This window comes from Acinonyx jubatus, chromosome A1, assembly GCF_027475565.1.
Source record: "Acinonyx jubatus isolate Ajub_Pintada_27869175 chromosome A1, VMU_Ajub_asm_v1.0, whole genome shotgun sequence".
NCBI classification, from domain to species: Eukaryota; Metazoa; Chordata; class Mammalia; order Carnivora; family Felidae; genus Acinonyx; species Acinonyx jubatus.
In genome coordinates, this window is record NC_069380.1 from 24,311,654 (window position 1) to 24,335,248 (window position 23,595).

Consider the following 23,595-nt stretch of genomic DNA (forward strand, 5'->3'; position numbering starts at 1 on the left):
TTCCCTAAGCAATAGAAACCCAAACATTTCTCTGTGTTTTTCTCTCACATTTATTCAAGTGAGTACAGTTTTGTAGTGATTATATACTCCTATTAATGTAATTGTATTCATAATATGATTGCATTAACAGTATTTCATATACAGGTTTCCATGTTGTTACAGTTTTCATATTTTCCCAGGATGCTATTTCTTGAGTCAATAACATAATTTGTGAAATCAGTGCACTAATATTTGTCATTTAGGTAGCCTTCAATATTTTAATATTTTAAATGGACTGCAAATAGCTCCTTTATGATCAAAGTCTGCATTTTTCACTTAAAAATTTTTTTTAATGTTTATTTTTGAGAGAGAGAGGGAAAGAGAGCTCGAGTGGGGGGAGGGGCAGAGAGAGAGGGAGACAGAATCCGAAGCAGGCTCCAGGCTCCCAACTTGTCAGCACAGAGCCCGACGTGGGGCTCGAACTCACAAACCATGAGATCATGACCTGAGCCAAAGTCGTATGCTTAACCGACTGAGCCACCCAGGTGTCCCCATTTTTTTTTTTTTTTTTTTTTTTTTTGCTTTTCAATGACACTCTAAGGATAATACCCCACACTAGCATTCGGGAAAGAAAAGCATGGACATATTTGTAGTAGTTTCCTATAGTTGCTTTAACAAGATACCACAAAAAGCACGGGGAGCTTAAAACAACGGAAGATGTATCATCTCATGGTTTTGGAGGCCAGAAGTCAGCAATGAAGTTGTTGAAAGACTTGGTTCCTCGTGGAGGCTCTGAGGGAGAACCCATTCCTTGCCTCTTCCAGCCTCCGGTGGTTACTGGTGCTCCTAGCCTGTCCTTGGTTTATGTATGAGACACATCACTCCAGTCTCCGCCTCCACTGGGCCTTCTCCTGGTTTAGCAATGTCTGGATGCAAATTTCCCTCATTATGTTAATACCAGTCACATTGGATTTAGAGCTCACCCTAATCCGGTAGAACCTCCCCTTAACTTGATCACATCCGCAAAGACCCTGATTCCAAATAAGATCACATTCACTGGGTGGGTATGTATTTTGGGGGGACACTCTTCTACCCAGCACAACATTTATGTCACTTATGCTCTTTGCGTCACCCTGAAGCTGATTTTTGCCCTCTTTCATTTTTTAAAAAAATTGTGTATTACGGAAAATTTCAAACACACATAAAAGTAGGCAGCTTACTCTTCGGGACCCCCTCATCATATATACTCATCAGTCTGCTTTCCTGAGTCACAGTGAATGCAAGAACAACACAAAACTAGCTCTCTGCATTTTTTAATTCTTTTTTTTAATGTTTATTCATTTTTGAGAGAGAGAGAGAGAGCACAAGCAGGGGAGGAGCAGAGGCAGAGAGGGAGACATAGAATCCAAAGCAGGCTCCAGGCTCTGAGCCGTCAGCACAGAGCCCGACGCGGGGCTCGAACTCATGAACCGCAAGGTCATGACCTGAGGTGAAGTCAGATGCTTCACCAGCTGAGCCACCCAGGCGCCCCTGCATTTTTTAATTCTTAAAGCTGGATTTTTAAACTCTTAAAGTAAACTCTCGGCCCATTTTGTTCCCCAGTTTCTAGTTCATTGGATATGACAGGTTGTGCACTTTTTCCTTTTCTCCTTGTTGGTGAAACTCCCTTCATTTCTTTCTCTAGGCTGTGCTGTGTTACAGGGCAGCCCAGTGGCTGGGACCCCCACTTACTGTGATGTGCTCAAAGAAGCCTGTAAATGTGACTTCGATGACTTTGTTGTCGTAGGTAAGATTTGGAAACTCACCAGCTAAGACTCGGTACTTCCCCTCCCCTGCACACACATATCGACATGCATCACAGGTGATATTGCATAGTAGTGGCTTTCAGAGAGACTTCTCTCAAGATCAGACTGTGCCCCTGATTTAAAAAAAGAATAAGATGTCCTTCTTACTTCGGATGTCTTGATAACCGGTCTGTCATCTGACTTGTAGAATTGAACGCAAAAGCAGATACTCATTATGGTCTGGTATCTGGCCCCTCCATCATATTCTCGTGGAGTCCCAGGTGAGTATATTTTGACATCCCATCTCTGGTCCTTAGCTGTAGTCTCATGATAGAAACCCAGAGAACCTGAAGTATTAAGAGGCTGAATACCAAGTTCTTTCTGAGATGCAGGCATTTATTTTTGTGTTCTTATAAAATTGGGTATGAACGAGCCAAACAGACCGAAAGACTTTAATACCCTTTCTTTTATTTGCTTGCAGAAGTTGGTGAGTTTAACAATATCACAGAAACCTGTGGATGCCCCTGCAACTCCTCTAAGAGGTATCTGTCTTCCGTGTCCCCCTGCACCTAGACCCCTGGGCCATTACCTCTGAGGCAGTATGAACACCAAGCCTCTGACATCTTGGACCAAGTTCAGCCAGTTCCAATGATAGGGATTAATAATTAGCAATGAAACAATCACCGCTAAAGTTTCTATAGAGCTTTCTATAGTTTTTATTTAATAGCATTTAAAAGACTTTGGTATACAGTCTCATTGAATCAGGCTGGGCAGAGTTTTTAACCCCATTTTATAGATGGGAAACTGAGGCTCAGACCCAGTGTGCCTCAGGACATAATGCTGTTAAATAGCAGAGGTAGGACTTGAACTCAGGTCTTCGGACTCCAAATCCAGTGCTCTTTAACCACGTTTCCTCGTCTTGGTACCCTCAATAAATAAAAGCTGCTCTGTTGAGCACGGAGGAACTGCATTGAATAAGACATCCAACGGGTATAGATGCCTGGTCTCCTGCGTGACACATCTTCTGAGTTTTTGGAGTGGGAAGGATAGTTGAAAACACAAAGACGCTTAACATACTGCTCATGAGTATAGTTTTCCCCTTTTTGCATCTTGTACCTTTCAGTGTCACTTATGAGCCAAACTTCAATTCTGCTGAGGGAATAGCCAAAGAGTTGTACCGAGTATTCCGGAAGTGCTGGGTGTTGTCAGAAGTTAATCATCAGCTGGCAGGTTCTCTGAATGCAGCTGGCTCGATCGTAAGTACCAAAATTAGTTGGCCTTGAATTGGAAGTTCCTTAATTCTCATTTTGGCTGCCGTTCACTTCAGACATTTATGCGTTTCCTTGTATGGTGGCCGGGTGTTGCCGGGACACTTGAAACAAAGGATGAATCTGACATTTATTGAGTGTTTATTATGCACCAGGGGATTCAGCATTTCACATTTTTCATCCTTCTAATTATCCTATTAGGTAGATGCTGCTATTATGTTTATTTTATTTTATTTTATTTTATTTTAATTTTTTTAATGTTCTATTTATTTTTGAAACAGAGAGAGACAGAGCATAAGCAGGGAAGGGGCAGAGAGTGAGGGAGACACAGAATCTGAAGCAGGCTCCCGGCTCTGAGCTGTCAGCACAGAGCCTGACATGGGGCTCAAACCCACGGACCGCGAGATCATGACCTGAGCCGAAGTCGGACGCTCAACCGACTGAGCCACCCAGGCACCCCTGTTATGTTTATTTTAAAGTGTTCGTTCCAGCCGCTCAACAGGGCTGGTCATTGGAAGAGCAGGAGTCATGCCAGCCTGGTCCCCTGTGGAACACATTGCCCTCTGACAGCATGCGGCCCACCGGGAAGAGAACTCTGGCAAAGCTAAAATAGGGGGAGGAAAAAAAGCACTCTGGGCACGCAGAGGAAGAGGCAGTGTTTACATGTATCAGGGGGCTTGGGAAGGCCAGTTGGAGAGCTCAGAACTTGAGAAGGGTGGCAGGTAGAAACGCATGGAAAGGCATTCTTGGTATAGTGCAGCTGGAGCAAAGGTGACGGGAGTGCATGGTGGGTTAGTTGAGCAGGGTGGCTTGGTGTGGTTGGATAGCTTGTGTTTGTATGTATCTGTGTGTGTGCTGGGACGGGGATGTCGATCTTCCTGGAAAATTAGTTTTGAAGGATGCGATCAAATTTGGGGGAACATAGAATGCTAAGTTAACCAGCTTGCATTTTATTTCTTATTTTTTAAATAATTTTTAAAAAATTTATCGATTCATTTTGAGAGAGAGTGTGTGCATGTACGCGTGCAAGCCAGGGAGGGACAGACAGAGAGGGAGACACAGAATCCAAAGCGGGCTCCAGGCTCTGAGCTGGAGAGCCTGGAGAGTCCAGCGCGGGGCTCGAACTCACGAACTGTGAGATCATGATCTGAGCCGAAGTCTGACGCTTAACCGACTGATACACCCAGGCGCCCCAACAAGTTTGAATTTTAAATGCTAGTAAGAAACTTGAGTGGTTCAGAGGGAAGCCACTGGACATTTTTAAGCAGGGAAATGGTCTTAAAAGAGCTGTTTCTGGGGAAGTCTGACAACAGCTGGGGGTTCTGGTTGGAATTGGTCTCAGCCTCTTGACTAAGAGGGGTAAGGCTTCTGCTGTGCATAAAAGCATTCCAGTTCGCAATGACCTACTTCCAGTAATTTGAAGTCTGGAAACAGATGAACTACTGAAAACACGAGGAAAAGTGATCTCAGCTGGGTGGTGTTTCAAGCATGTCTGCAGATGGCTTTAGATACAGGGAGGGCTCCTTTAGTTCAGTTGAAAGCAGTTTCAATTTTTCGTGGCAAATTTTCATGCTGGAAACACACGCGAACGTTCTTTCTATTTCAGTTCCTGGAATGTGCTTGTTCAAGTTGCTCTGAAAGTCTCTTCTGTGTTGTGCAGGTTGTGAATGAAGAGCGTGTCCGAAAAGACTTTGAATCCAGCGTGGATGTAGTTCAGGAAATTAAACTTAAGTCGAGGATCAGAGGGGCTGAAGACTGGACGCCCCCTAGATTTCAAATCATATTCAGTGTTCACCCACCACTCAAGTAAGTCCAGGTTGCTGCTTGGGCCTCCAATCCAGGTAGCACAAGCCAAGATGGCTCCCACTCGTGGAGCCATGGCTTCCTCTTTGTGGAAGTCAAGGAAGGGGAAAAAATAACACACCAGGGGACAAAGGAAGTTTTGTTTTAGGAATAGGAAAAGTTGGGTATATTTTTCTGAATTAGCTTCTTAGCACCCTGTTTATCATGGGTTTTGGGGGGCTTGGGGGTAAGTTTGACAAGTTGAGAGTTTAACTATGTCCTTAGTTATGTACATTATATAGCAATTAAAAATCAAGTAGGTTTAAAGGGGATATTCTTTAAGTAGCTAATATTGAACCTTAAAAACCATATACAACAAATTTATTTATTTATTTATAAAGTTTATTTATTTTATTTTAAGCGAGAGAGAGAGAGTGTGAGCAGGAGAGGGACAGAGAGAGAGGTGGGGAGAGAGAATCCCAAGCAGGCTCCATGCTGTCAGCATGGAGCTCGATGCAGGGCTGGAACCCACAGACCTGTGGGATCATGACCTGAGCTGAAGCCAAGAGTCGGACGCTTAACCAACTGAGGCGCCCAGGCACCCCGACAGGGGGACATTTTTTAACCAGTTACAGTCTTTCCATTCCTCTTGGCTTGTATTTAATGTGGCACCCAAACTACAGTGTAAAGAAGGGATGGTGAAGGTGATTGCCCGTATCCCATGGAAGTGCCTTTTAGGCTCTCTGTTACGTTTTCTTTTAAGAGAATGCCAGGAAGGTCTCTGGGGCGGCTTGGGCAGAAGAGCTCCTTCTCCAGGACTTGCAAGGGGTCACTTTCCTTAGCAAGGGGTGACTCCTCTCTAGCATTTCCCTATGTCCTCTCTAAGGGACATGGGTAGGGTTCTGTACATTTTTACCTCGATCTTTTTTGCCGACCCCAAACTGTAATAAAATTATGTAACTTTCTTCGTATTTCCAAATCACACGTGAAGTTGTGAAATCAATAGTTCAATAGAAAACCCTCCAGTAGACTGTCTCTCACCAGAAACGTCCGATACTTCTGTCTTCTATTACCTCTTACTCGTCTGAATTTCTTTGGATCCATTTGTCAATTTCCCAAGTGCATTACTTCTTGGTGTTTCGTCTCCCTGAACTTTCTCCAATGCATTATGTGTCTTAAGTTCTGTCTGATAAGGAACCTGTGCCCTCACAGCGAGAAGTCTCTAAAGATCCCATTGCGGAAGAGTTATTCACGAGACTGACTTCTGCTTTGGTGGTAGCTGGGGCTTTTAGAAGACCCACCAATCTCAACTCTAGAATAAAAAACTCTATCAAATAATCCTATTTTTTCTCCAGATGAAAAGTGACAAAATTAAGGCTCCAAGCCAAGTACCATGATGTCAATTTCTTTTCTAATCAGTTGAGAAATGCTCCGTCGGCCATTTCTGAAATGTAACCGTCATCATTTTCTGTACTCAGGAGGGATCTCGTGGTAGCAGCCCAGAATTTTTTATGTGCTGGCTGTGGAACTCCAATAGAACCTAGTAAGTATGGACAATGTATTACCTGCTTAGTGTTCGGTCACGGGGCAAAGGGGAGCAAAGTTGGAGAGCGCATTGTTTTTATGAGAGATGCCTTTGATGAGGAGTTGTTCTAGGAACTTCATAATTCTTATCTAACTCAAGAGAGTTGCCGTCTCTTCTGCCAAGAAGCCATCGTAACTTACAAGGCTATAAGTGGGCCTTATAAGGCTATTGGTGGGCCTATTACCTCTCGGCCTCATCCCCTAGGGCACTCAGCTCCAGCAACATGGCCTCCCGGCTTTTCCTTCAAGGAGGCAGGCTCACTGCTGACTTACGGATTTTCATCTGTGGTTTTTTCCCCTTAGAATGACATCCGCGTGGCTGGTTCCCTTACTTCCCTCACATCTTCATTCAAAAATTAATGAGGTTTTCTCTGGCTGCCCTTTTGAAACTGTCTGCCTTGCCACACTCCTGGCCACCAACATCCATGTGTACTCTACATTACCCTTCCTTTCGATTTTTATTCCAGTACTTATCTTGCTAAAATATTCTTTCAGATTTTACTGGTTTTTCTTATCATCGTCTGTGTCCCTGTCTAGATTCTAAGTTCCCTGAGGACAGACGTGTTGTCTGTTTCATTCACTGCTTTATCCCCTGCTCCTACAAGAGCACCTGGTGCATGGTTGTTCCTTAAAAGAAACTTGTTGAATGATTGAACGGCCTGTCAAGGAGCTAGCCAAACTCCTCTGAGAGGGTTTGAGGAGGTGGCCTGAGGGGATCATTCCTGGGTGAGCCAAAGCCTAGAAGATCAGGCTTCTTCCAGGCAGAAATGCAAATTGCCCACTCCAGACTAGGAATCTCTTGTTCTGCTTCTGAGGGTAGCCATAGGCCTGACCTGTGGAAGGCAGGGAAGAGAAGCTTTGCTGGAAAGGGTCCCTTGGCCTTTGATGGAAAGTGTTGGAAAGAAAAAGACTTTGGGGACCTCCCCCTCAAGAAATAAAAATAGAAAACAGAAATCTGTCTGGGATTCTGGGCCCGCTGTTCTTCACAGTTATAACTAGTTTTCTTTAAGTGACTCAGCCTCCCGGCTAGTTTAGTAGGGACCACGTCTATTTGGTTAACCACTATATCCTGGTGCCTCGGTATCTGCATGATTGAGAGCATAAGTCAGAAACTATGAACATGTGACTATGATTCCACCAACTTTTTAAGTATTTTCTAAGCTTGTTCAACTGTGGAGATGTATGCCTGCCCTGGTGACATGATCGTGGTCCTTCACCCATGGAGCCTGCTTACAGGAAGGCGTAGACATCAGCAATGTTTGCAACAAAATAGAAAGTCAAGAGTGTTGTGGGATTTACAGCACAGGAACTGAATCTGGGCTCGTGGGGCTGGGAGTGAGAAGCTCTGCAGGGAAGTGATGGGCCCCAGAAGCGTGTGTGTGTGTGTGTGTGTGTGTGTGTGTGTGTGTGTGTGTGTTGGGAAGGGTTAGGGGTCACCATGAGCAAAGGGCCTGCAGCGATGGCAGAGAAGTCCTGTGTGACTGGAGAGTAATGAGGACAGGAGAACACATGCTGAAGAGGTACCCAGGGCACAGAGAGTAGATACATTATCAGCCAATGTAGGCAATTTTGGACTTTTCCTACGAGCTTCCTATATAGTTCTTAGGATATATTTTGACTCTTTCTTTTAAGATATATTTAGACTTACAGAAGAGTTGCAAAAATGGTACAGGGGCATTCCGTATTTCCTTCACCCAGCTTTTCCTAATGTTAACATCTTATAAAAATGAGAATATGATCATTAAAACTAAGAACTTAGCATTGGTACACTTCTATGAACTCAACCACAGACTTCATTCAGATTTCACCAATGACCTAGAATTGCACATGGCATTTAGTTGTCAGGTCTCCTTCGTCTCCTCCAATCTCACACACACTGAACCATTTGAAAAGTGAACGGACAACATGACGTTTTACCCTTTAATGCTTCAGCATGTTTTAAAAGTAAGGATGATGAACAGCACACCAAGGAAACTTAATAACAACTCTCTAATATTCTCTCATACCAATCCATATTCACCTGCTATTCTCAAGATGTCATTATAGCTAATTTTCCATCCAGACTCTAACCATGTTTAATACATTGTGTTTAGCTATCATTTCTCTTTAGCCACTTTATTCTAGAACCGCACTATCCAACATGGTAGTCACTAGCTCATGTGGCTATTTAAAATTTAATTTAAATTAATTAAATGGTTTTTTTTGGAAGTTTATTTATTTTGAGAGAGAGACAGGGAGAGAGAGAGAGAGAGAGAGAGAGAGAGAGAGAGAGAGAGAGAGAGAGAGAAAATCCCAAGCAGGCTCCACACTGTCAGCACGGAGCCCAGTGTGGAGCTCGAACTCACAAACCACAAGATCAAGAACTGAGCTGAAATCAAGAGTCAGTCGCTCAACTGATTAATTAAAGTTAAAAATCCAGGGACACCTGGGTGGCTCAGTTGGTTAAGCATCCGATTTTGGTTCAGGCCATGATGTTGCTGTTCATGGGTTCGAGTCCCACGTCAGGCTCTGTGCTGACAGCTCAGAGCCTGGAGCCTGCTTCAGATTCTGTGTCTCCCTCCCTCTCTCTCTCTGCCCCTCCCCAGGCTCGTGCCCTGTCTCTTTTTCTCTCTCAAAAATAAACATCAAAAAGAAAATAAAAATCAATAAGTAAATATATTTTAAAAATTTAGAAATGAGTGAATAAATAGTTAAAAATCCAGTTCCTCAAGCACGCTAGCTACATTGCAAGTGCTCAGTAGTGTCATGGGGCTAGTAACTAGTCTGTTGGAGGGCACGGGCTTAGAACATTTCCATCCTCACAGAAAGTTCTGTGGGACAACACTATTCTGGAATTTTTCCTTCCTATTTATTTTTCTGTGACCTTGCCTTTTCCTCAGCTGAGAGCGTTTCTGGTTTAGAGCAGGATTTCTCAACCTCAGGACCACTGACTTTGTCATCCAGGGCCGTCCTGTGCACTGTAGGGCATCCAGTAGCATCACGAGAGGTCGCCAGTGGCTCCGTGAAACTGTCCCCAGATATCTCTGAATGTTCTTAGGGAGAAAAAAATTACTCCTGGCCGGGAACCAATGGTTTAGGATACGTTGTTTTGCTCTGTTTGAATGAATTGAATGAATGGACTGAAGAAACCAAGAGAGGTAGACATAATTGATTCTGTATGGATAGAGTAGTGCTTAGTATATGTTCAATGAAATTTGATGAGTGAGCGACTAGGTATTGAAATGTTGGGAAAGTAGATGTTAGGGGAAGATGAATTACATCAGGAACATGTACTGTCTCCTTCTGCCCCCCTCCTCTTCCCATTTTGCTAAGTTTGATCAGAAATGGTGAGTGGAAGGGTCAGAGTATACCTCATTTTGCCCATTTTATATAAAATGTACCAAGGCCCCGTCACAAGCAAAGTAATACTCATTATCTGCCAAATCAGAAATCTTAATCCAGGGCGGGAAGTAGACACAATGCAAAAGACTTCTCCAGATTTCAAATTTGAGAAGTCAGACATAAACATAAGCTCTTAAGTTCTTAATGATAATTCATCAACCCCAGAGAGATGTCTGTACACACATATTTATAGTTGAACCTGAGTATTTGTGATTCCATATTTGCAAAATCATCTACTTGATAAAATTTATTTGTGACCACAAAATCATGACTCATGGTGTTTTCATAGTCAAGCACGGATATGCACAAAACACCAAAACTTTGAGTCGCCTGAAATTTGAGTTGCCCCGAAGCACATGTTTGCAGCCGAAGCTGAAGAAGGTGATGCTCTGCCTTCTTTTTTATCTCTCGTACTGTAAACAAGGTCTTCTTGTGGTTTATTTAGCAACCCCCGCCCATTTCTTTTTTTACACTTTTGCCTTTTTTTGTTGGTGACTTAGCTGTTTTAAACACCCCCCACGTGTAGTGCTAAAGTGCTGTGTAGTGTTACTAAGCCCAAGAAGGTTGTGATTTGCTTTATGGAAAGTGTACGTGCTTCAGATAAGGTTCATTCAGGCATGAGTTACAGTGCTGTTGGCCCTGAATTCAATGATATAAATAAAAAAATATATATGTATATTTTTTAAGTTTGTTTATTTAAGAGAGACAGCACACGTGCACATGAGTGGGAAAAGGGCAAAGAGAGAGGGGGAGAGAATCCCAAGCAGGCTCCACGCTGTCAGCACAGAGCCTGACGTGGGGGCTCGATTTCATGAACCATGAGATCATGACTTTAGCTAAAATCAGGAGTCAGACGCTTAGTCGACTGAGCCACCCAGGTGCCCTAACAAAATACATTAAATAAGGTATCATTAATCAGAAAACACACAAAAACCAAGATTATATATTGATCAGTTGGCAAAAATATTGTTACTAGAAGCTCACAGGAATCTAGCCCTGTATTTTACTCCGGGACTCCCTTCAGTACTCACTAATTCGGTATTCAAGGCAACTTTGTAGAACATAAACTATTGTAAATAATAAGAATCATTAAGAATCACACTGGGTGTGACCTGGGTCGGAGGAATAATTTGGGCAGGCGCGAAGGCATTATTAGCTCTTCGCCTTTGCCCTGCAGCAGAGGAAGAGTGGGATATAATGGCCAAAAGCTAGAGCATCAGGCCAGATGTGAGGGGGAATCCCACGCGCCTGCTTACTGTTTGTGTTTCTCTGGCATGTGACTTAACTTCACCGGCTGTGCTCTCATCAGCGAAATAGGGAAAGTAATAGTCCCTGCCTCTTAAAGTTTTGAGCAGAGAACGACACAGTGTATGTAAGACATTTAACCAGCGTAAGACACGGAGTAAGCGTTCGATAAACATTTGCTCCTGCCGTCACTCGGGCCTTATTTATTTTTCGTTCTTTCTTTATTTTTTGGAAATACACGTGCAGAAGCAAATAGGAATAACCATGTACCTAACTCGTGGAAAGCACATGGTGTATAAAGTATCCTTCAGGCAACATTTCATGAAGACATAAGTGGCCTTGTTTGTTTTTGAAGCTGGTATTTAAGGAAGCTGGATGTAGAATCTGCAGTGTGCCAGGTTCTGTGGTGGCTGCTTTCCCATCCACAGTTTCACTTAATCTTCACAAGATGTATCATCTAATATGTCTATGATCCCTTATGGTATTTAAATGACAAAGAAACCCATGAGTTAAATGGCGCATGTAAATATCAGCCTTGCTCATCTTAGACTCGATATCGAGGGAGGGACGCACAGGAGACTTAACTGAATTGTTGCCTTCTTTAACTGGGTGGTAGGCACCCAAGTATGTATTGCATTTGTCTCTGTGCTTTTTGCTTGTCAGTGTATTTTGCTAGCTATATTTCTGAAAGCTACGTGTGTTCATTTTACCAAATTCAAAAAATGTGAAGAACAAAAACCCTTCTCCCCCACCGCCCCCAGAAGTAGTCACTACCGGCTTTTTGGTGGGGATCCTCTTGGACGGTGCCTGTGTATTTTTCAAAACAAAATCAAGATCACATTATACATATTTGTAACTGGGCGCTCACTGCCCATGGGCTAAAATGTATTTTGTAGGCTCTCTGGCATTTCACTGTGGAGTGCATCATACTTCCTTAACTAGTTGCTTCTTAATGTGTATTTAGATTGCTACCCCCTCCACTATAAATGTGCTATAATGAACACTTTTCTATGTCTCCACGTGTGCATGTTAGCATTTCTGTCTGGTGTCACAAAAGTAGGATTCCTGCCGCATGTTGAAGAATTAAAGTGTATCATGGAACTTTCCTCCTAAACAGTAGCCTCCTGTCAGCCCTGTGAGTGCCCGCCCCGGCACCTCACTGCTCTGGATGCTCTAAATTTGTGACAGTCTGATGCAAAACCAAGGAGCTCGCTCTGCTAACACACATGTCTTTGTTACCGAGGTCGTTTCTCAACGTTGTTACTGGCTATTTGCATTCCGTGTTTCCCTGTATCGCCTATTCCCATCCTTTGTGCATTTTTGTGTTTTTTTTTTCTCACTGATTTATCCAGGAAGTTTTTTGGGGTGTCACTCCCTAACTGTGTACATATTGTGCTTTACAATTTACAAAGCACTTTTCATTATGTGAGATATCCTGGCATCTGATTCTGAGTTGGCTTCTTATGGCCTCAGGACAGCTAGCTTGAAAGGATTCCGGCCAGCCCTCAGTCCGCCTGCCAGAGGGAGACAGAGTCTGGACTCCCACCAGATTTCCGCACTCCGAATCTCATGTTCTTTTGGCTCCACTGCAGTTTACAATGCCCATCTTCCAAATTCAGGAGTGTTCGGGGAGGTTTCTGTTTTTCTGACAACTGTTTCCACAAAGCAAAGCTCATGAGCGGCCGTAATGCGTGGCCTTCAGTCCCCACGGCCTTCAGTCCCCACCGGATCTTTCCCAGGCGCTGTGAGGTGGAGTATGGTGCTCACGGCACAAACCCAGCACTCTTGAACGTGGGGTGGGAAGGGGAAGTAGGGGTGGAGGAGGGTACGTTGCCAGCCCAGGCGAACTGTGCTCACGTCCCGTGTGCTCACCCTCCCGTGTGCTCACCCTCCCGTGTGCTCACCCTCCCGTGTGCTCACCCTCCCGTGTGCCTTGCAGAGTTTGTGAAGCGGCTGCGGTACTGCGAATACCTGGGGAAGTACTTCTGTGACTGCTGTCACTCCTACGCGGAGACCTGCATCCCTGCCCGGATCCTCACCTTGTGGGACTTCAGGAAGTACTACGTCAGCAATTTCTCCAAACGGCTGCTGGACGGCCTGTGGCACCAGCCGGTTTTCAATTTGCTGAGCGTTGGCCACAGCCTGTATGCCAAGGCCAAGGAACTAGACAGAGTGAGGGTGAGCAGCTGCCTCTGCGGGGGAGGCCGGGCCGGAGGCTTGGAGGGCCCTGCGATGGCAGATGCCACCGTCTCAGGGCACCCAGACAGACCCTCTAAGGGGCGGGTTTACCCCCAGTGGATGGAGCGTCAGCTTCAGGGCCTTTTCCAAGACCCCGTACCACATTTTATATTTATGCATAGTTCTGCACGTACATGTAGCTTTTAAAATTTGTTTATTATTTTCAAAATAAAATTGTTTATATTTCAGGTATACAGCATGATAATTTGATATACAAATACAAGTGAAATAATTACCGCCCAAGCTAATTAACCTATCTCCTTGCAGCCACCTTTTGTGTGTGAGTGTGTATGGTGGGAGCACCTGAAATTTACTCTCTCAGGAAGTTTCCAGTATTCAATACACTTATGATTAACTCTAGTCATCATACCATCTATTAGATCTCTAGACTTACTCATCCGACAGAACCCCAACTTCGTTCCCTTTGACCGATGTCTTCCCATTTGCCCCACCTCCCCACCCCCCACCCCGCCCCGGTAGCTTCTGTTCAACAACTCTCTGCTTCTGTGTATTTGACCTTTTAAGATTCCACATAGAAGTGAGGCCCATGCAGCTTTTTCCTTTCTGTGTCTGCCTTATTTCACTTAGCCTAATGCCCCCCAGGTTCACCCATGTTGTCACAAATGGCAGGATCTCCATCTTTTGTGCATAGTTTTGTGTTCTCCTCAAAGAGGGCCCCCAACGGTTATGTAAGCTTCAGGCCCCACAATAGTTGGGTCCATCCTGGGCCCTCTGCGGATCTCTGGACTCAGCCACGAACCCCTGCTATATTGACTGTTTACTTCAAAGACTTATTTTATAGAGTTGTAGCCTTTCAAAGTGAGAAATAACAGTTAGACTTAACTTCTACATTTTCTGTGTCATTTATCACATTAACTTTTCCCCCCCGTTTGGTGTCTTCCTTTAGGAAACCCGGGAGCAACTTTTTCATATTAAGAAGCTGTTGAGGACCTGCAGGTTTGCTGAAAGGTACTAGTGTTTGGCTGGGACAGGCCAGGCCTGGGTCCAGGAGGGCTGGGCGCCCCCACATACCTGCCAGTCCCCTGTGTGCCAGCTGGTCCCAGCTCCCCCAGTCCACAGGGCCCCTTAGCACAGCACCTACTTCGGTCTCCCCTTGGTGATGCAGACCGTATTGTTAAAGTCACTAAACCTTCTGGCTCACTAGCAGTGAATGCAATGTGTTAGAAGAATTGGCCAGTACAGGGATGAAACAACTCTAGTTTTCAATTGTGATAAAATACACGTAACCAAATACACCATCTTAACCATTTTAAGGGCACAATTCCGTGCCCTTAAGTACATGCACATTCTTCTGCAACCATCACCACCATCCGTGCACAGAACTTTTTGTATCTTGCGAAACTGAAATTCTACATCCATTGAGCAGTAACTCTCTCTTCCCCCCTCCCACTCCGCCCCTGTAGCGCCTGGCAACCACCATCCTACTTACTGTCTCTATGAAGTTGATGACCGCGGGTACCTCATAATAGTACAGTCATACAGTATCTTTCCTTTTGTGACTGGCTTATCGCACCCAGCAGAATGCCCTTGAGGTAGCACCTGTGTTGCAGCATGTGTCAGGACTCCCTTTTTTAGGGCTGAAAAAGATTCCATTGTATGTTTCTGCCACATTTTGTTTACGCATTCATCACCAGAAACGTTGCTTCCATCCACCTTCTAGCTGATGTGAATAGTGTTGCTATGAGCATGGGTGTTATCAACGGCCTTTTAAAAACCCCCGATAGAGGAGCATGTCGAACTGTCATTGGTTGTATAGTATTCTATACTAGGACGTGGTATTGATTTAAGTATTATTCTCTTATTCATAGATTTTTTTATCTAATAGATTTTAATATCTTAATGTTAAAATAGATTTTTAATATCCTTATAGATAGTAAACCCAGTAGATTTTAATACCTAATAGATATTTAGATAGGTTTTTAATGTCTTGTGTTATTAAAAAACTAGGTTTTAGCTGAATCTCTGTGCACGTCCATAAATATGTCCTTAGGATTAATTTCTAGAGCTGGAATTTCTGGAAGCCATGGCCATAGAGGTATGGGCATGAATTCATTGACAGAGATAGAATTTTTTAAGTGGAAAAAGAGGTTGTTATTCAAGGGGTTAAGATGATTTGTTATAGTAGGTGGGATCATAGTCTCTAAAATACTGTTTTGTTTTAAAGCTTCGTTCAGTTTCTGATCTTTATTTAATGATAACGTATTGCTTTTGAATTAAATTTCTTGGGGAGGAGCATGTCTCCGGTAGTCATTGGGCCTAACCTGTACCTACCTCATGGCCTTGGTGTGACAGGTTAATTACTTCTCAGGCTCTCAGTTTTCTTGTCTGTAACATATTGTTATATGTAACAATACTCACAATTATTACTGTCTACAAAAATTTCTTGAAATTTTCTTTTCTCTGCTTCAGATAAGGTCTCATGCTAAGACCAGGGAAAAAGCACAAACAGATCTTGTGTGTTAAACACATACGCAGGGTGCCCTGAGGATGCAGAAAAGGTGTCTGAAGGGGTGGGGTGGGGAAGAGGACCACGAGGCTTCCTAAGCCTGAGCTTGAAGAGCTAGTGGGACTGAAGAAGAAGGGTCAGGGATCCCCCGGGAAGAGGAAGCCGTGGGGGCCAGCACCCCCGGCTGCATGGAGAATTCAACACAGCCTGGTGTTACTGGAATGTCAAATCCAGGGTAGGCAGCGCCTGGCCTGGGAATGCAGTGCATGGTGATGCCACCGACTGATTTAGGAAATTCAGAAGGAGATGAGTAGGAGTCGGAGAAAGTTACGTTCAGTTCTGAGTGTCCTTGGGACACACAGGAGGCTGTGATCGGCTCACGGTTGGATGCTCGAGCCTTAGGCTGTGTGCTGGACTCGTGGATGAGGGGAGTCCCACACCTGCCTGTGAGTGGTGATTCTCCTGCTGGCTGGGACAAGGGTCCACCTGCTGATGGTTGAAATTGAGCTGAAATGAACAAGGTAGCGCTTATTATCTCAGTACACATTTTTACCTCTCGAAAAATAGATTTGCAGTTGTCTTTTGCTCAGCGAAACCCTGCCCATGGGCAGGCTGCGAGACGCGTGTTTTTCTGCTGGTTCAGCTTTCTGAAATGCGCTTTTGTAGAATTTTAAGTTCCTGGCTTCCAAACAGACTTGCCAAATGTAAGGTGGTGAGTAAGGCTAACTTGCTCTTGGGCTTTTTTTTTTTTTTTAATTGAGCTCAAAAAAATGAAGTGTGAATGCCAGAAACAACAACTGCCTGCCCCCCCCCCCCCCCTTGTGTCCCCACCGCTGTGTGGGTGGGTGCCTGAATTACTCTTTGTTTCCTCTCTGGCAGCACATTAAAGGAGTTTGAGCAGGTGCCGAGGCACTTGACTAATGAGCTCCACCTGTTCTCCCTGGACGATCTGGTCAGGGTCAAGAAAAAGCTGCTGGTGCCCTTGCTCAAGGACATTCTAAAAGCTTCCCTCGCACATGTGGCCGGCTGTGAGGTAAGGGTTCACCTGGAACTGGTGTGTCCCCAAGCTGTCCCTTCCACATCAGGACCTGTGGTGGGTGTTCTACATGTCACCTCTTTAACCCCACAAATCCTGCGGAAAGTGCTGGGACCGCCCTTCCCAGATGAGAGATGAGGTTCAGAGCGATTCGGTGACAGCCCTGGCAGGTGGCAGGGCTGGGATGCAGGCCTGAGCCAAGTGCCTTCCTAGGGAACCAAGCCCTGCTTGGGGCCTTCCTTGACTCCTGTCTGCCCTGACGTGCCAAGTAACAGCCATGTGGACTCGGGATCCAGTGCAACAAGAGCTCTGTGTCCACATGAATTCAAGAATTGTAGTGCAGCCCTCAGAAACAAAAGCAGATCATTTAAAAGCACACATGTAAAATCATGACCTTTCCCGGTGCCTCAAACTACCTCGATGCGAAATTTCTCCGTGCAACACACCCGTGCGCATGTTCCGTTCGAATCCATTTACTATAGCGTGAGATAGCATCCTGTTCCTTCTAGAGGCTGCAATTACAGACACTTAAAAACTGACGTGTATAAAATTCTGCAAAAGTAGGAACCTGGCTTCTCCATCAAAAGGAACATTGCCAATGAGGATGGTAACTCTCCGGTTCCTTCTCTTACAGCTGTGTCAAGGAAAGGGCTTCATTTGTGAATTTTGTCAGAGTGCCACGGTCATCTTCCCATTTCAGACCGAAACGTGTAGAAGATGTTCAGGTATCTTCATAGCTTCATAACGTAAGCTTACTAACAGCTTAATAACCGAAACAGAAAATTAACTTAAGGGCAACTTAATAATTTAAGCCCAGTGTTGTTTGAAGTATATGGTGCTGGTGTGTGCTTGTATGTTGGATGGGAGCTAATGGAATTTGGGGTGCATGGGGAGGAGTGTGTGGGTGGGGCAGGGATGAAGGGTGAGGCCTTCCTGTACAGCATTTGGAGAGAAGAGTGGTTCCCCTTTGGCCCGTGCCCCACTTCTTTGACACCAGGGCAAGCACTCCACAGCCACTGCCCCAGTTATGGGATTGGATCACAATCATGCCTAAGGCTGAGGTGCTGTCTCTGGCTTCTTTTGCGCTGCACTGGCAGATTGTGGAGTTGTTGTGGAGACCGTGTAGCCCAAAAGACCTAATGCATTTGCTATCTGGCTCTTCACAGAAGAGATTTTTAGACCTCCGTTTTACTGTATGTGTTAACCCTCCAGGAAGTCCCGTGATCTCTAAACCGTTTCATGGGAGCAATCTGGCAATGCATTCTGCCTTTACCATTGGTAAGAGCTGCTCCTCCTCTTTGACCCCCTCCAGTGCTGTCTCCACTAACCTGTTAGGCAGAATCATTAGGCTGTATCGCAGGAGAGGCTCCCCAGCAGACAAACTCCAAGCCACAGGTTTGCAAGCAGAAGGCTCACTGGGGCATGTCAGGCTCAGCACCCGTGGGAGTGTGAAGTCCACAGGGCTTGACAGAGGGACAAGTTGAGCTGGATATGGTGGCCTTGAAGGCTTAGCACATCTCAGGGCACTCTGGAGCAGGGTGGCCTTCACTGTTGTCACATAGTCGGTCAAGGACCAGCCAAGCCTTTAAACCCAGGGTTGACCAGTCACTCACTGGATGCGAGCCAGTGTCCGCATGCAGAGATGACCTTGAGGGAGGCAGCTCTCTCCAGTTAGGGCCATTTCCAGTGAGGGCCACCTCCTCAGCTGTCAGCAGCTGAGGGAACAGTCCTTGGGCAGATCTGGGGGCACTATAGCATCAGGCTCTCTCAGCCTCAGGTCCATGACTTAGTGGGGGCTTCATAATCGCTTAGTTTCAACCTGCCTCATTTCTTGTCGGATGACTCTGGTTTCTGGGTTCAGACCACCTCTCTCCCCGGGATGGGGATGACCATCTGTACATATGTGAGCGAGCAAGACAGCCCCTTTGCTGATAGCTGTCCCCTCTGCTCATAGGGTGTAGAGCCTGCTTTCACAAGCGGTGTTTCCAGTCGTCTGGGTGCCCCCGGTGTGCGAGGATCACAGCTAGGAGAAGACTTTTGGAAAGTTTACCCCCTGCAGCATCATGATGCCCCGAGCATTGTGAAAAAGACTCTTCAATATGCCTCGTAACACCAATTTGTGTCTATTATTGATAATGTTGTTTTAGATTTTGAGTATTGTATATTAAGAAGGGCCGATATTACATATATTTAATGTTTTCAAAAGAATGCAGATTGTTTGTTATTAAGCATTAACTTGTTACTGGTGGTTTTGTTTACACACGTTCAATGTTTTTGCTGCTACTGTTTTTTTTTAAAGAGTTTTTCGGATACTTCCTAAATTGTATTTGAGTGGTTGTGTATACCTAATACCAGATCCTATTTTTTTTTTTTATGAATTATCACTGACAAGACAGATGACTCCGTTCCTCTTCCTGTAAAGCTTGTCTTGTGAAATGGATTGGTACTTCCAATGAACAAAAGCGCGACCCACAATCTATTTGCTCGGAAGTTTTTTCCACCTTAAATGCCATTTTGTAATTGTATCAGTGCTACAGACTTGGCTCGTTCCAGGGTTCGTATGGAGAGTATACTTTGTTTCTGCATTTACATCTATTTCGAGATGAGCTTGAGTTGCTTAGCCGTGCCCGGAGGCCGTGCTTGACACAGTCACCTCTATGTGGTGCTCTCAGAAGTGCACACCTTTGTTATCTCTCTTCCCCACACCAAGTCAAGGGAGGCATGGATGAGTAGAACTTCACACCTGCCCTTTAGGATGTAGTCTCATACATATAACACTGAACATAAAGTGTTTGCAGAAAATACTGTAATAACATTAAAATACTAGTAATTACTACTAAAATATTAGTAATAACATTAAAATCACAGACATCACCTTAAGAGGTTAAAGGAATCACTCTGCTTTCTTCAGACATGGGAGTCTGTTTTTTTGTTTTACCTGCTACATTCTTTCTCCTACTTGAGAAGGGCCCTGGGCCTGGATTCCTTCCTGGAACATCTTCAGCCTGGAGCACAAGTGTCATATCCCCTGGGGTTCATGTGCCCTAACTAAACGTATTCAGATGAACTTCTCAAACAGTACAGGCAGGCAGTAGAGTGGTACTGGTCCTCCCCTAATCCCATCCAGTGCGTGCGTGCGTGCGTGTGTGTGTGTGTGGTATTCAGTGGGATAATATCGAGCACATGAAAGAAATGAGTGTCTCCCACCAATCTGGTATCTTCTCCTTCTGTCACTTGTTTTCCCATCCCAGATGCATCCAGAGCTGTGCGCCCACTCATTATTTAAGCTAGGTCTCTTTTAAATAGAAACTTAGGTCCATGGGATGAGATAAACAAGGTCAAATTTAAAGCAGTGTTTTATTCCTGCCCATAGTTTATATTCCCTCTTGGGAATCAAGGATCGGCATGGTATGTTAATATCACCTGTCTGTGAGATTCATGTCAGTATCTTCATTTCACAAGTAAGAAAACAGGCTGAGAGAAGAGGAACAACCCACAGGTAGTGCACGGGACAGCTGGAGTTGGCTCTCGAGTCTGCCTGCCTCCAAAGCCCGTGATCCTAGCCCCTACCTATGTGGTATCTTTTGGAGACGATACAAGCGAAAGAAACCAATTTCTAACTGGTAAGTGCGGTCCAAGCCTCAGTTCGTGGCACGGGGCTGAGTGCCTTCTCAGTCTCTTGCGTTGATTTGAGGAAGTTTCTGTGGCTTATGCATTGCTTGAAGGGCTCTGTGTTCGGGCTGCTGTGTTTGTAAGGCACTGGTATGTGTATGTGTGGGAGACACATCTTTGATGTTGAGGAAGAGGGCACGGCAGCTGCCAGGAAGTGATGCTTTTGACTTTTTATTTTGAGGCATATCGAGGCAATATAAATAACCATTCTATGGGCTTGGCTGAGATGTGGTTCCTCCCCACGTGGTATTAGACGGGTTTTCCCCACAAGGTGCCTGTTAGAACAAAGAAGCCACCTCCACGCACGGGCAGCAGTCTGCAGGAAAGCGATTCACTGTGAAATATGTTGCTTTTTAATAGGATTTACTCGTTGTCCTAGTTTTTCCACGTAACTCTTCCCTGGCCGCCAGAAGGAAGATGAGGACTTGGTCTTTCTCATCAGGCTATCATCCGCCGTGCCGCCTCGAGTGGCAGTGCTGGGATCCCAGTGATTACTTTGGCCTTTACGCCGTTGCTCGAAGAATTCCAGTAACGTGTCACTTATAGTCGTGGCTCTCAGCTGCAGGCAGGGAGTTATACCAGAGGATGTGGAGCGAGGAGGGATGAGTCATCTCAAAGATGTACTAGTGGGTTGGCTTGGGTGAGAATTATTGGATTGATTCCCAGGTCTGCCGCTTTGTATTCATGTGGCTCTGGGAGAGATACTTCGACGATCTGTGCCTCTGTTTGTAAAATGGGGGATGATAAATCTATACAGTTGATAGGAGGATTAGAAATGAAAATGAAGCACCCAGCAGAGGGCCTGGTACAAGCAATTATTAAGTGGTAATAATTAGATCTAGACAGATTAAATACTGAGTTATACCACTTATTTTCTGTGTACCTTTGTGGAAGTTACTCTGTATCTCAGTTTAGTCTGAGGATTAGAGCAATACCCACCCCCCCACCCCCCCCCACGCCCCCCGCAAAAAGCCACGTTGAAGTTCTCAGTCCAGGTACCTATGATGTGACCTTCTTTGGAAATGGGTGTTTGATGATGTAGTTAAGATGAGGTCCTCCTGGGTTAGGGGACCCTAATCTAATGATGGGTGTTCTTATGAGAAAAGGGAAGTTTGGACAGAGATAGACACACAGAAATCACAGGGAGAACGTCACGTGAAGGAGACATGGGGCCACGTGTCTGTAAGTCTGTAAGGTCCTCCCTCGCGGCCTCACGAAGGAACCAGCCCTACCCACACCTTGACTCTGAACGTCTAGCATCCAGAACCGTGAGAAAATGAACGCCCATTGTTTTAACCCACTTGGTTTGTGGTCATTTGTCGGCGCAGCCCTAGGAAACTGACGCACCAACGTTTGGCGTTGTTAGGAGGGCTAGATGGTGATTAAGTGGCACGCTTCCTGGTGCCAGAGAGGCGTCATCCAGTCTGGACCTCTGACCTTCAGGCATCAAGACACAGAGAATGGACTCTGAAAGATAACGATGGCATGGAAACCATACCATCTGTAGGTCGGTGGGTGCCTGGACAGACAGAGATCCCCAAACAGAGCGATGACGACCGAGCACTGCCTCCACCTTTCCTACTTCTGCTCTAGAGCTTTGGAGAGAACGGCCACCCTTAGGTGCCACGAGTTTGGAAGGTGCTAGTCTGAATCATGGTGGGGTGGGTGAGGGAAGTGGCTGATACCTAAGGTTAAAAAGCAAATTAATCCGTCTTGATTTTCAGATTTAACATACGTTGGAATATACCTTCAGACAAATCTTGAGTGAGGCTTTGATTATGAGCCCCTCCTCTCCCCCTTGTCTTCCCGGGGCTAGAGGCGGACTGGGGCTCATTGCTGGCCACACTCATGGGCGTCTGTGTCTAACGGGACAGGTTCTAGTGGCCCTGCCCCATCCCAGTCCCCTGTGGGGGACCTCAGAGGGTGAGAGGGACTTGTGACATAAAAGGTCGTTGTGGTGTCCTAGGGAATAACTTTGGCTGTGGCCAAAACAGGTCACTTTTGTAGCCCTTTGCTGAAGATGCTAAGAGTGTCCATCTAGAACAGGGCTCCAACTTCAGCTCAAGTCTGAGGCATCTCTGGGGTAACCATCAGGCAGAGGAGAAGATCCATGTCGCTGTGGAGAAAGATCCATTGCAAAGGCTGCGAAGGAGATAAGCAGACTATTTGTCAAAGTGTGAACTGTAGCTACAGGCTGAGTGCACGCTGAAGAGGAAGTTGGCAGCACGGTCCGCAGCCCTGGGGGTGGGGAACACAGCGCAGACTCAGCGGTCAAGGTGCCCACAGTCGCCCCTAGGGAGGCCAGCAGGGGCAGGGCGACAGGTAGATCGCAGTCAGAGAGCAGGTGTAGTCAAAACACTGCAGGAGTGGCAGGATCCACTTGGGACACCACGAGCGCTCGTGGAGACTGATCCGGAAGGCTCAGGCAGACTCCACAGTGAACGGGAGGGTGGGAAGAGGCCCCAGGAGAGGAAGAGCAGCCCAGAGACTTCTCTGAGGAAGGGCGAGTACACGAACACCAAACTGAGGGATTTACCTAAGGATGAAGCCAGAAAGGCTAGCAGGACCCAGAACGTGGAGCCTAGAGAACGTGAGACCAGTGGGCATGATGGGCTTTGGATTCTACAGGAGGCAGGGAAGCTTTGAAAGAATTTTTGAAACATTTATTCATTTTGGGGAGGCAGAGCACGAGTGGGGAAGGGGCAGAGAGAGAGGGAGACACAGAATCTGAAGCAGGCTCCAGGCTCTGAGCTGTCAGCACAGAGCCTGAGGCGGGGCTCGAACTCACGGACCGCGAGATCGTGACCGGAGCTGAAGTCAGACGCTGACCCAACAGAGTGACCTAGGCACCCCCCTTTTTTTAAAAAAAGTTTATGTATTTATTTTGAGAGACAGCATGTGTGTGCAAGTGTGGGGGGGGGGGGGCGCAGAGAGAGAGAGAGAGGGAGAGAGAGAGAATCCCAAGCAGGCTTCACACTGTCAGCACAGAGCATAATGTGGGGCTTGAACTCATGAACCATGAGATCACGACCTGAGGTGAGGTCAGATGCTTAATCGACTGAGCCCCTCGGGCGCCCCTGAAGGATTTTGAGAAAGAGAGGCTCACCACTGAACCTCCACATAGGAAGATAATGCTGGGTCCGGGTTGAGGATGGATGG

The 23,595-nt window shown here is 45.7% G+C and overlaps 1 protein-coding gene across 11 annotated transcripts in view; it reads left to right on the forward strand.

The window, feature by feature from the left end:
• RUBCNL (rubicon like autophagy enhancer) overlaps positions 1 to 19,644 on the forward strand; it is a 39,218-nt gene extending 19,574 nt beyond the window's left edge. For 9 of the 11 annotated variants that reach the window (XM_053215569.1, XM_053215566.1, XM_027064843.2 and 6 more), the window contains 11 exons: positions 1,664 to 1,765; positions 2,245 to 2,305; positions 2,887 to 3,019; positions 4,692 to 4,837; positions 6,292 to 6,356; positions 12,963 to 13,201; positions 14,169 to 14,230; positions 16,608 to 16,761; positions 17,399 to 17,489; positions 17,977 to 18,042; positions 18,719 to 19,644. In XM_053215569.1, coding sequence (XP_053071544.1) covers positions 1,664 to 1,765; positions 2,245 to 2,305; positions 2,887 to 3,019; positions 4,692 to 4,837; positions 6,292 to 6,356; positions 12,963 to 13,201; positions 14,169 to 14,230; positions 16,608 to 16,761; positions 17,399 to 17,489; positions 17,977 to 18,042; positions 18,719 to 18,831 — 1,232 coding nt within the window. In that variant the 3' untranslated portion in view covers positions 18,832 to 19,644. Of the gene's footprint in view, positions 1 to 1,663; positions 1,766 to 2,244; positions 2,306 to 2,886; positions 3,020 to 4,691; positions 4,838 to 6,291; positions 6,357 to 12,962; positions 13,202 to 14,168; positions 14,231 to 16,607; positions 16,762 to 17,398; positions 17,511 to 17,976; positions 18,043 to 18,718 lie in introns of all 11 variants that reach the window. The other 2 variants (XM_027064852.2, XM_027064851.2) reach the window with 2 other exon arrangements.
• The last annotated feature ends 3,951 nt before the right edge of the window (positions 19,645 to 23,595 follow it).